The sequence below is a fragment of the Abramis brama genome (genome assembly GCF_963993115.1).
Source record: "Abramis brama genome assembly, chromosome: 3".
NCBI classification, from domain to species: domain Eukaryota; kingdom Metazoa; phylum Chordata; class Actinopteri; order Cypriniformes; family Leuciscidae; genus Abramis; species Abramis brama.
In genome coordinates this window covers 15,540,891-15,554,669 of record NC_139965.1, presented here as the reverse complement: position 1 = coordinate 15,554,669, position 13,779 = coordinate 15,540,891, and the positions used below count along the sequence as shown (strand labels likewise).

General features: G+C 37.0%; 1 protein-coding gene across 2 annotated transcripts in view; it reads right to left on the bottom strand.

Moving 5' to 3' along the window:
* Positions 1-3,933: 3,933 nt before the first annotated feature.
* Positions 3,934-13,779, bottom strand: part of mllt3 (MLLT3 super elongation complex subunit) — a 57,572-nt gene continuing 47,726 nt past the window's right edge. For both annotated transcript variants that reach the window (XM_084109339.1, XM_084109338.1), the window contains exons 8-13: positions 9,900-9,972; positions 9,540-9,678; positions 9,283-9,382; positions 8,383-8,451; positions 7,976-8,047; positions 3,934-5,230 (exon numbers count right to left, since the gene is read on the bottom strand). In XM_084109339.1, coding sequence (XP_083965465.1) covers positions 5,099-5,230; positions 7,976-8,047; positions 8,383-8,451; positions 9,283-9,382; positions 9,540-9,678; positions 9,900-9,972 — 585 coding nt within the window. In that variant the 3' untranslated portion in view covers positions 3,934-5,098. The remainder of the gene's footprint in view (positions 5,231-7,975; positions 8,048-8,382; positions 8,452-9,282; positions 9,383-9,539; positions 9,679-9,899; positions 9,973-13,779) is intronic.

The window sequence follows — 13,779 nt, the reverse complement described above, 5'->3', positions numbered from 1 at the left end:
TAGACAAATATTTGCTCTGGTTTTGTTCCAGTGTAACTGTGAAGCTTGAATGTGGCTTCAGTTGAAAACGGGGCCACAGGGAGTTTCTCCAAATCAGAGAGAGATAAACAACAACATTATAATGCTCAATTCAGAATTGAACAATTATCTCACTTTTAAATCATGTATTGGAACTGAAATCGGTCTATTTCATTGGAATTTGAGTTATAAGGAGAGGAATTTACTGAATTACATTTCAAAGAAGCTCAAGAGAAGAAATTTCTTTAGTCAGGACATATATCATCACATATTGATGATTTATATAAATCATCAATATATACAAGTGCTGTAAAATCGAAAAATCGTGATTAATCACATCTAACATAAAAGTTTGTGTACATAATATTATCTATATTTTTTACTATATATTATATATTATATATATTAATAATTTTTGTATTCAAATTTAACATAAAATTCTGGCTTCTGTATATATAAACACAAATAAATATATATAATGTATAATATATAGTAAAATATATATAATGTATAAAACTTTATGCGATTATTCACGATTAATCAATTTGACAGCACTAATATATACATTTTTTCATTCAAATTCCTCTTAAATTGAGGAGATGAAATGTGAAGAGCACACAACATTTGTGCTTGATTCTGTTTCTGACTTTTGAAATGGAAATTTGGATATTTAAATCCCTGATTTTGAGGACTTTTCACCGACCTTCCCTTTAATTCCAGAGTGTATGCCATTTTAACTGCCTTTCTAAAGCTCTGCTTCATCTTTTCTCCGGTCCTCGGCCTTGTGCCAGGAAGATGACAAATGCACTGCCATGCTTTCTCTGGTTGCTGGTTTCTATGGTCTCATCTCTTTCTTATAGGAGGAAATGGTATTTAGAAGCTCAAACAGGACGTCCCGCTGCTCGTCCTGACTGTGAACCCCCACCCGACACTGTGAAATGGCTTAAGTTAATCCAGGATCCTGAAAGTAGTGCCGTTTTTTTTCCCAGCCCCTTGTTCTCCATCATTTAGAAGGCTTCAGGAAAAGAAGAGGGGGACACAATGATTTCCTTCTGGTGTGTCTCAAACACAGACAGACGACCCGTCGTGCGAGACCGTCTCCAAGTGTGTCCTCCGTAAACGCGCGCAGTGTTTATGTCCGGCGTTTGGTGAGGATCCACAGGTGAAAAAAACCCAAATGAAAACTATCTGAGATCATAATGCAACAGCCATCTATTTTAATTATAATGGAATTAGGTTTAACAGGAAAATGATTTTGAGCTGAAAAGGCTTTCAGAGAGTGAATAACTTTGCTATGTGTTAACAGATGGTGCCAAAAGAAAAGCTGTCCGTCTCAAAATGTCGCTTGGGACATTTTTTTTCCCCTCATACTTTTTGTGGCCAAACCCATCAAAGCTCTGGTATGTAAGTTGCTGTGGTTGTCTTAATTGGCTCATGCCTCAGATTTATGAAGTAATGAACAGGTGTTGGGTGGGAGGGACAGCATGACATGGATTATAAAGAACCCCCAGCCGATCTCTCTCTCTCTCTCTCACACACACACACGTCTTTAGTTCTCATGGGCAGTTTCCCAATCTAGATCTGTAGATCCAACAAATAATCCAATTTGTCATGCAACATCAGGGTATCGTATTGAATTATATTGTCATAAATACTTTTCACAGATTCAGAACCAGGTTTTACAGGTAATTCTGGGCCATTAAATTACAGAATGACCACTAAAATTACGCCGAATCCATCAAAGACTTCAGATTAAAAAATGATATCAAAGGATAAAATGACTCATTTACAAATACTGCATGCTCTAGTATATTTGTCCAATTCCGAAACTATGCAATAACATAAATTACTGTATGCCACCAAAAATGTTAAAGAAACAAAATCTATCTATCTATCTATCTATCTATCTATCTATCTATCTATCTATCTATCTATCTATCTATCTATCTATCTATCTATCTATCTATCTATCTATCTATCTATCTATCTATCGGTTGTTCTAACACGCGTGTGCTCACAACACAAACTGACCATATAATAATGGAGATGACTTGCACTCTAAAAACTTCTCGTTAATTAATTACGAATGATACGATCACATCTCAAACCCATAAGCTTTTGGAGCGACTGTAGTTGGGCTGGCGTTCAGTGCAGTTGAGCCAGCTGCTCTCCCATGAATTGAGTGGAATGGTGTTAAGTGAAGTGGCTTATCCGTAAGCCTGTTAGAGATGTGCTCACACTTCCCGTCCCTCAGCCTCTGTGAATCACTGAACAACAGAGGCTTTGTAGAGTCCCGTTCTGAAACCAAACAGCAGAGTTTAGCATACAGTCAGTCATTTGAGGCATTCATGATCACTTCTTCCTGAATTAATCAGACACTTGAGGGACACTGAACTCCTCAAATAACAGTCTTAAAATTCCACATTTGTCAATTTTCACGGCTATAAACAAAGGAATGTCTGTTTTACAGGCATTATCTACGGTGTGAGAGGAATTGGGAACTTGCTGAAGCCATCATGGTAATTCATCTTGGTGTCGATTATTATTATTGTTGAAAGTTTTAAGAATGGCCTGGAGGGATCAGTTATGGGTTGATGCCATGCACCATCACATATTTTTTCATATTGTTTATGAATGAATATAGTAGAGACCATTTGGGTGTTTGCAAACAGCGATGCTTTGAGACATGAGGTAGTTTAACGCAGTCTCTCGTGACGCTTTGCAGACTCTGCTCTGGCTGTGTGTGTTCATGTGTTTCGAAGAAGGCTTGGGTTTTTGAGACTCTCTGAAGGGGTGGGAACCGTGGGATCTCTTGCTTTCAAAGGGAGCTAGCTTGCTATTGCCAGCCGCTCCGAAATTGCATACCGTACCTTTAAAGTACAATGTTTCCAGCAAGGTCATGTCTGAGAGTGTCTTTATGTTGGAGTTTGGGAACCACTGGACTAATATTTAAAGGGGTGGTTGATTATGATTTCACTTTTCTAACTTTAGTTAGTGTGTAATGTTGCTGTTTGAGCATAAACAACATCTGCAAAGTTACAACGCTCAAAGTTCAAAGCAAGGAAGATATTTGCTTTTGAAGAAATTGTTTTTTAAGGACTACAACAAACGGCTGGTAGGGACTATGCTACATTCCTCCCGGGTTAGTGACATCACCAACCCTAAAATTTACATAAACCCCGCCCCCTAAACACGATTTATAGATTATCAAGACAGAACATGCTAATCAGTGACTAGAAGATAACCGCACATAAACTACATAAACTCAACTAACCATTCAGAAACGTCCTGTTGCTTCTACATGTTGTCACTTCGAGTCTCTCCATCATTGTCTGACTCCGGTTTGAACATAAAAGGCTAAAAGTTTTAGCAATTTTCAGTACATGTCTGTGTGAGTGCAAGCTGTTGAAGCTCCACCCTCTGTGCTGGGAGCAGCAGCTCATTTGCATTTAAAGGAACAGACACAAAACAGTGTGTTTTTGCTCACCCTCAAAAAGTGACAATTTTAACATGCTATATAAAAATATCTGTGGGGTATTTTGAGCTAGAACTTCACATACACACTCTGGGGACAACAAAGACTTATTTTACATCTTGTGGAAAGGGCATTACACCACCCCTTTAAGTAAATTCAGATGATTGTGGCCATATTCACTAGCTAAAAATACGTTTCATTGATAAAATGTTCACTGGTCAGTAACCACATCCACAACGGCTCTGTTTTGAATTTATATTATGATCAAGAACTTTCAACTGGAAGCAGATCAGGGGTCAGGGCCTTCCAAGAAAGGAAAGATAATCACTTTTTTTCTTTTTTTAAATCACATATAAAGTTTATATACACATATAAACATTATATAATGATAACTAAACTAAAAGCTCTTTGGGCTGAGAAAATGAATCTGGGAAACAAAGTGTACAAGGCATGATTTTCATTCAGCAAAAACAATCAAATAAAAGAAAAAAATTCATACACTTCACACAGTGCCAATTATTCAGTATGAACCCACTCCGTCTCCCACATGATCTATATTTCTGGCCTGCTCATCTGATTCAACATTATAAGGTAATGAAAAGGGAATGCTGTTGCGTTTGCAGAAAGCAGAGCTTGAGGGCTACAGCTCGGCCGCACAATCTGCTCATATTGGCCTCTATCACATAATCTAATTCAAAACCAAAAAAAGAAAAGTCGTCATACAGTGGAACTGAAAAGTAAACTTTGATTACTTCTTGATTTCCTCAGTTTAAACAAAGCACTCCCAAGATACAATTGGGACAACCAATGAACAGCCTCGGGAACGGTGGTCCCCAAAAACAATAAATAACATTAGAAGATTCAACAATACATTTTCCAACTGAAACAACTTTAAGAAACATTTTGGGTAGAGGTCAACGGAAGTCTTTCGAATGGTGCAATGAAAACCATTATATTATCAATTATTCAACAGGGCAACATTTTACCGCTCAGCAATAATTTGCAGACAATGTGCGATTCATTGAATAATAGGTCTAAAAGTCATCTCCGTCCAGCATTATGACAACGTTCATTTTACACCATGTACAGTACAGCATGAAAAACTTTGCTTCTGATCCATGGAAATAGTGAATGAAAATCCTTTTCATGTTTAGCATTATGAGATGTTTCATTGCCAATGAGATGGTGATGATCCCAAGTGCTTGCACAAGTTTAATATCATTTGCACTTACACACACACACACTTGAAACTCATACTCAATAAATAGACAATGTGGTAAGGCAGTGTTGAAACATGCATTCATCACAAAGAACCTATCAAACATTCATACGCAAGTAACAATATACACAAATGTGTTTCGATTTGGAGCAAGATTTTTTTTTTTTTTTTTTTTGGCAATGTCAGATTATCAAGGCTTTTTGGGTGAAGAATCTCCAGACTCATGTAACAACGTTGTCGATTTCTGAGGCGTTTCGAGAGACGAGCTCTGGAACGAAAGCGGATCCTTCCATTGCCTTACAAGTTCCTATTTAGAAGGGAAAAACAAAAGGAGGAGAAAAGGGAGGTGTGATTTTCCTCCTGGTGGCAGCCAGCTGCACAAGTCTTCAAGACGATCCAGAAGTCTCCAGGTAGCTTTGCAGCTTCCGAACTGTGGTTTTGTCCAGAGAGCAGAGGTCAAAGTCAAAAGTTGTGTTTGTGATGTGAAAGTGTCCCGTTTCTTCTATGAGGTTTACAATCTGAAAGAGAAAGAGAGAAACATTTATCATCAAGAGGGCTAAGCACCAAATATAAAACTGTTTTAAGCATCACTCTTGCTCATATTCAGTTTGATACAGGCAAACACCACACACTTTCTTTAGAAAGCACAAAAATCTTGTTCAATGTTGTTAGTTTGCAGAATTAGCCCCAAAACGAGTCATTCAGAAGCAGCATTTCTCAATAATACGTGGCCGTCCCTGTTCTTTCGTCTATGAATCTTCTACAAAGCTCCATTGACATCGAGGAGCCTCCCTTTGCATGATGTCTTGTCTGATTGTAATGAAGAAGATGCTTTCCCAAGGCAGCCTGTTATTGGTTCCAGTCCTCGCTGGTTCAGAAGGGGGTTGAATTGTGATTACAAAGAGAGAGGGGGTTTTGCAGAGCGGCCGCATGGATTAAACTGGACCCTAATGGGACCCAAACCTGATCCGTTTCACACTACAAAGCAAAAGCCGCATATGGAAGGGATTTCTTCCATTTCTCCTGATCGTGGGCCAGAAGCACAGTGAGACCGAGAGGCCTGTTATGACTTCTGAAGATAGAAGTCAGCTGTTTGTACGCCTGTAGCCTGGACTAAAAAAACGTAGATGTGCTGCCATTGTTTAAAATTTAAGAAGCTTAAGCAGACAACAAAAGGCTATTGTGAAAGCTGTTGCTGATCAAATTTAGTATAAAATAATAATAATAATAATAATAAAAAAACTACATTTAAAATTATTCACACATACATATATATATAAACCATCTATCTATCAATCATCTAATTTAAATCAAATCAAGTATATTTGTATAGCGCTTTTCACAATACAGATTGTATCAAAGCAGCTTCACAGTATTAAATTAAAATAATACAACAAGGTTTGTTTCTAGTGGAATTTATTGATTGATAAAATAAAATTAAATATCCCCAAAATATCCCCAACTGAGCAAGCCAAAGGCAACAGTGGCAAGGAACCGAAAAAACTCCATCAAGCGGCCTAATGGTGTCCTAAAACTCCATCAGGTGACCTAATGGTGTCCTAAAACTCCATCAGGTGACCTAATGGAGAAAAAAAAAAAACCTTGGGAGAACCCAGGCTCAGTCGGGGCCAGTTCTCCTCTGGCATTTATGAACTAGAGGCCGGATTGTAGTTTGAACTGTAAGATTAACAATATTATATGAATGCCTGGCCGAAAAGATGCGTCTTTAATCTAGTTTTAAACTGGGAGAGTGAGTCCGAGCAACGAACAGTATCAGGAAGACTATTCCAGAGTTTCGGAGCCAAATGTGAAAATGCTCTCCCTCCTTTGGTGGATCTGGATATCCTAGGTATGACCAAAAGCCTCGAATTTATTGATCTTAAAGAGCGCGATGGATTATAGGGCGATAGAAGATCCGTTAAATAGACTGGAGCTAAGCCGGTTAGGGCTTTATAGGTCAGTAGCAATACCTTGTAATTAATACGGAACTTTATAGGTAGCCAATGCAGTGATGATAAAATCGGTGTTATATGATCATATTTTCTTGATCTAGTAAGAACTCTAGCGGCTGCATTTTGGACTAACTGTAGCTTGTTTATTGAGGATGCAGGACAACCGGCTAATAAAGCATTACAGTAATCTAGTCTCGAGGTCATGAATGCATGAACTAAGTTTTCTGCATCAGAAACTGATAGCATATTACGTAGCTTAGCAATGTTTCTAAGGTGGAAAAAGGCTGTTTCTGTAATTTATAACATTTTAAATAATTATTTGGATAAAAGCGTCTGCTAAGTGATTAAATGTAATGTAAATGTAATATATGGTATGTGTGTGTATGAAAAATATACAAAAATGTATATAATTAGGCGCTGTGTGTGTATGTGTATATATAATTGATCAAATTTATATATATATGTATATATATATATATATGTGTGTGTGTGTGTGTGTGTGTGTGTGTGTGTGTGTATGTATATTTATTTAATTTATAAAATGTCAAATAAATATATAAAAAATGTTTTTTTATATACGTATACATACATATACATATATGTGGGTGTTTAAAAAAAACTTTTTTTACCCATATATATTATACATCAGAGATGTCCCGGAATGAAGAATTAATCTTGACAGGATAACAAAGAATAAAGCTTGCCAATGACATCAACGAATTTTCCAGTTTTCGTCAAGGGATAATCATGGAAGTTAATCAATGCCATATCTCGGGATACATTGCGGAGGACGATGACTATTTCACAAATCTCTGCAGGATTAGCTTGATTAAGATGTACGTTTGCACTGTTTGGACCTCGTTTGGGACGTCTTCCAGACTTAAACCACCACAGGCTTTGCAACAGAAGGGCACAGCAAATCCTTGGAAAGAGAAAAGTATTACTCTCCATTGTGTCAAAGCAAATCGGCCTCAAAGAACAGGAATTATGGGCCGCAAAGAGTTGACTTGGCAAGCTCTTGACGGAAGAGAAAACCTACAGTTACCAGTATGATTTATTACATCCAGATATTCATTGACATGTTAATGCTGAGGGTGATAACTTTAAACTTTACAGGTTTCTAAACTTTCAGGTAAAGCTCCCAGTGATCCTTGAACACCGAGAGGGAGTTTTTAAGTGTCCCGTCTCATGTTCCCTCATAAAGGTCCTTCTGCACTGAAGGAATATATTTCAGATGCATGGGTCTCTTCGTGCAGGAGTGAGTGATTTAGGAAAGAGGACTTCTGACAGAACATGCTCCTCATTCATTACCTGCTGTAATATGTGCCTTTCCCTCAGTGCCATCAGTCTTCTGTGAAGCTCCACCAGCTCATCCAAGTACGCCTGCGGAACGAGACGTTAGATTCACCAATAAAAGAGGAGACGCGTTTCAGATTGATCAATCACGCCTTTACTAAATGTGACATGTCTAAAACGTGCCGTGTGTTGTGGTGTCCTGAACTGCAGGGGTTTTCAACTGTTATTGCTTTTTGGACATCAAGTGGCGAAATAAAACGGTATTAAAATTGTTTAGCGCACAGCCACACACAAATGTATTTGTACAATTCAACAATTTTACAATTCGTAAAAGTGTATTAATATTACAACGATAGGCCATATATACGCTACATGTATATGACTTTAGCACATATGCATTAAAAAAAAAGAAAACTGCTTACCTTGTCACAGTCGATGTTTTTATTTTTGTCCATCTTTGCTTGTTTCATAGGACTTTTCACTTCGTGTATCTGAAAAATGTATCATAATTTAATAATATTATAATATATGCATTACCATTCAAAAGTTTGGGGTCGATATGATTTTTAAAAATGCTTATATTCACCAAAGCTGCGTTTATTTAATCAAACAAAAATAGTAATATTGTGAAACATTCATTTAATTATTATTATTTTTTTTTATATTATTTATTCCTGTAATGCAAAGCTGAATTTATAGCATCATTACTCCAGTCTTCAGTGTCACATGATCCTTCAGAAATCATTATAATACGCTGATTTGCTGTTCAAGAAACATTTCTTATTATTATTATTGTTGAAAAAACAGTTTTGCTGCTTAATATTTTGTGGAAACCATGATGCATTTCTTTAGGATTCTTTGATGAAAAGCATGAATACATTTTTTGTAACAAAATATTTTTTTTTAACTTTCAATAGTTTTTCAATAGTTTAATTATTTTAATAATTTAATAATTATCCTTGCTGAATAAAAGTTATTCATTAATCTTTGTTGAATAAAAAGTTCAAATGAACAGCATTTTTTGCAACATTATAAATATATTTACTGTCACTTTTGATTAATTTAATGCATCCTTGCTGAATAAAAGCTTAATTAACTTACTGACCCCAAACTTTTGCATGGTAGTGTAAAAATATATTATAAACATTTGTATTATAACATCAAACCAGTTAACACCATACAACACACATCCACTCACTCAAGCGGTTCTATAGTCTATTGACAGTTTTCCTCCACATATCATTTTCACCTCATTGCTCTTGAAGAACACAAAAGTTGAAATGGAAGTGTGAAATGACGACTACAGGAATAGAATGATTCACCTGGTTATTGGAGGATTTCAGTAGAGGTGGGGGGTCATTATGGGGCAGTGGTGAAGAGGCAGAGCTATTTTCACTGTCACTGCCGTCACTTAAACTCACCCTGCGAAATACGTGACAGATATTCACCATTCATTATCCCCATCCGAGTGTCCTCACGTCAGCTACACAGCATGATATGCAGGCATGGATATAATATAGAAAATAGATATTTTTTGTCTGCATCCAGGGTTAATTGGAAGTTTTTCATCGATATTCACCTGCGGTGACGATGTGTCATTTGCGTGTGTAACGGTCGCTCTAAGTCCGAGTCCATGTCATTATCATCCTCCTCTTCAGAATCCTCTTCGTTTTCATCCGAGTGTAAATCTGGGATCACTGACCGCAAAGGACCCAGAACTACAGGTGAATAAAGAAGGAAAATGTCTAAAGAAGCTTTTCTTTCTTTAGTGTAAATGTCAAAAGATGCAACGCATACACAACTTCAGTCGTATTTCATTAATATTAGTAAAATATATAATATATAGCTAGTAAAATGCACTCCGTGGGAAAGAAAAGAGGCTTCAAATGACCCAGACTTTAACCAATCAACAGGATTTGGAAGATATTTGAAAGGTTACCTTGCCGCTTGTGTGCACGTCCGAAGCCAGAGCTGGAGCTGGAGCTGGAGCTGGCCGGGCTGGGCTGATCCGACTAGGAAATGAGGAGAAGTACCGGCTCAATAACAATAATAATACCAATCAAAGCATCGGCTTTGTGTGTTCGAGAAGTTTGACCATGAGATTATGTATAAAAAATAAAAAATAATAATAAAAAAAACACAGCAAAACGAGATCTCATAAAACACAGAATCTGTCCCTATGTGAATCACATCACAATAACAATATCAAAAAGACAAAGCCTTGCACAGTATTGCTTTTTTCTCATAATTCCAAAGGAAGGAAGGAAGGAAGGAAGGAAGGAAGGAAGGAAGGAAGAAAGGAAGGAAGGAAGGAAGGAAGGAAGGAAGGAAGAAAAGATAGGAAGGAAGGAAGAAAAGGAAGGAAGGAAGGAAGGAAGGAAGGAAGGAAGGAAGGAAGAAAGGAAGGAAGGAAGGAAGGTTGGAAGGAAGGAAGGTTGGAAGGAAGGAAGGAAGGAAGGAAGGTTGGAAGGAAGGAAGGAAGGAAGGAAGGAAGGAAGGAAGGAAGGAAGAAAAGATAGGAATGAAGGAAGAAAAGGAAGGAAGGAAGGAAGGAAGGAAGGAAGGAAGGAAGGAAGGAAGGAAGGAAGGAAGGAAGAAAAGAGAAAGAAAGGAAGGAAGGAAGGAAGGAAGGAAGGAAGGAAGGAAGGAAGGAAGGAAGGAAGAAAAGAAAGGAAGGAAGGAAGGAAGGAAGAAAAGAAAGAAAGAAAGAAAGGAAGGAAGGAAGGAAGATTTCACCATCAAACAAGACGACAAAATGCCATACAGGGGCTCATGTACAATTTAAACCTTTATTAGAATGAATTGGACTTTCTGATGCTTCATATGACGTAACTTGTAAACTAATGAAATATCCAAATTAGTGTGACGGCATTGAACTAGATGAAATATGAATAATAATACCACCTCTGGGCAATGTGCGAACTAAAGAAGGCTTGATCCCCCTGAAGGACATCAAAACTTATCAGTAAATATAAAGATACGTTTCGATTTATGACTGATTTTAAATTGTAATTTTGGCCACCCCTGAAATGGGTCATACCATTATCTTCACTTGAGCTGTTGAATTAAATCCACTATAAAACCACACTCATTCAGGGACGTGCATTTTACTGCACAAACGAAGAACATAATGTGTTTAAATTGCACACACAGTTCAGTTGAATGACAACAAACCCTCTTTAATGCAGTTAAACTGAATGTACGAAGCAAACTGTTTGCTGAAAATATCCACAACTTAACACTGAAATAGAAGCACACGGACAATCTGTCAATCAACTGCGCGTGAAAGTTACGTTTATGACTATAGTAGTGTATGTCTATGCTGTATGTGTAGACATTCAGATGCTACATTAGAGAGCCTGTTACTGAAAACACACACTTCACAGCTGAACTACTGCCACACAGATGTGAGGTTAGTAACACAGTAACATCATTTACTTACTCAAATACTTCATGACTATTCTACACTTAGTAAAACTGACTCTGAAGAAGAATCATAGTTATAGTGAGGCCATTTCCACGATGTCCTGTTCCACACTAGAGGCTTTGATGGGGTTTAGTGTCACTTCCTCACTGTAAATCAGTGGGTTCCCCCTTCTCTAGACCTAATGAAGGCTGATTTATGATCACACAGATCCCTTCGGGGCAACATTCACACTAAACCTTCCTACTCGCACATGTCTCTTCACTCTGAGTGCAAGAAAAGCTATATACAAGTTAAATGCTCATTATCAATCCAAATCATGTTGCGAAAACTATCTGAAATGCAGATATTTGCCTTGAAAGACAACAAAAGTGATGGGAATGAGACACTTATCCAGTGAGTGAGTCTATCAGGCTGAGGTTAGACTAGATTTAGTAGAGGTCTCTTTGAACTGTTGCATGTGTAGATTAATTGTTGAGGATCCCACAATTTATGAGGCACCTTTGAACTCGCGGGGCAATATCTCACTACAGACCGAAGCCTCTCAGAACAATGGGACTGCGATTGATTGGATCCTACGGAGGTAAAAGAGCAGACGTGTTTTTAAAGGGGCTTTATTTGCTTTTAGAGACACATGTGCCATGTTTACTGAAAATACCATTCAAATGTAACCAATCACATCTTGTGCTCATGTGCTGTATGAACGGTTAATCCTGGTTAAAAAAAAACATTTGTTAAAAGTTACCAAGAAATAAAAAACATCAATTCTTATTTTTTCATAGAATGTTGCAGTGCTTATTATAAATGATTTTCAATGCACACCATATTTTTTAACCTCCCTCCCCTACAAACAAACTAAATATATAGTGGGACTAAACATTTCCACAACTGACATTCAGATCCGCCTCCATTTAGTTAGCAACGCTTCCTACGATCCAATCAATTCCCGGAGGAGGAAATCAAGTCCCAGCCAACATTTATTTTCTCATTCCAGATCCAGAAGCCATTTCACTCATATATACACGTCACAATAGGGAAGAAAACAGGGTCTCAACTTGCGCTTTAATATTACTAGTTACTTTAAATCACAAATTCAATGTTGCATTAAACTACATCTAAAACCAAATTTGATGCATTATTGTAATTTTAGACTGAAAGAACATTTGCAGTCAAAGAAAATGTCAAAGTATTTTGCAACTAATTTTAGCTTCATAATATTTTTTTAAGAGCGCAAAAGGATTTTCAGTATATACAGTTCTGCTGATAAGAACTAAAAAAATAATGTTAACAAAATAATCATAAAAATTGCATGTCATTTTTTATTTATTTAGTACTGTCCTAAAATAAGCCGTTTAACATAACAGATGTTGACACAGTGCACAAAACAAAATAACTGAATTTACACAAATTAACCAGTTCAAAAGTTTAGACACCCTTGAATCTTAATATTGTGATTTGTTAGCCGATGATCAACGACTGTTTTTGGGTTTTGTGATAGTTGTTCACGAGTCCCTTGTTTGCCGAGCACTGTTCTTCAGAAAAACCCTTCAGGTTCCTCACATTCTTCGGTTTTCTAGCATCTTCTGCAAGTAAACCCTTTTCAACAGTGACTATGATTTTAAGACCCATCTTCTCACAATAGTGGTTTCCATCCAACTATTTTTTGCGCATTTTGGGATGTCGCATAAAAACGCTGGATGGAAACACCAATATGCACATAAATTAAAAAAATATGCATAAAAAACGTGTGATCAATTGAGGAGGCTACGTTTTTTGTGCGCATAAACTACGGCGGAAACACATTTACTGGATGAATCCCTCGATGCACAACAAAATCTCACATGACTCAACAGTGTGATTGTGATTGGATAACTGGACTAACTAGTGGATCAACTTTCATTTTTATTACAGATATTGTGCGACAATTTTCTCAGGAAGTGACGATTTTGTTCTCTTGAACACATGGGATGAAAAAGTTGCTTTATTTGCAGATGTTTTATGTGATATTCCAATTTTGCAGTTAAATTCACTTAAACTTTGGATGGAAACACAGCTAGTGAGACAGTATGGATGTTACACTGCACACTTCTCAACGTAGTTGTTAATGCCTGCTATTAAAAGTGTTCATCTGCAACTATTAAGAGAACACATCAAAATGCACATCCATGCGGCTTTCCAGGAATTTAAAAACAACAACAAAAAGAGAAATTATTCATATAGCATCATCAAAAGAGAAGGTTAACATGGTCCTTGCCAAGAAAACTCTTCTACAAGAGAAGCTCTTCTGAAAAACGGCCATTTCTCACAAGGCAAAATGAGTGTAATGATGTTCTTTTAAAATTACATTCAGTACAACAGAAATGTGAGCTGTAAGTGGAGCGAATTGGACTGATTA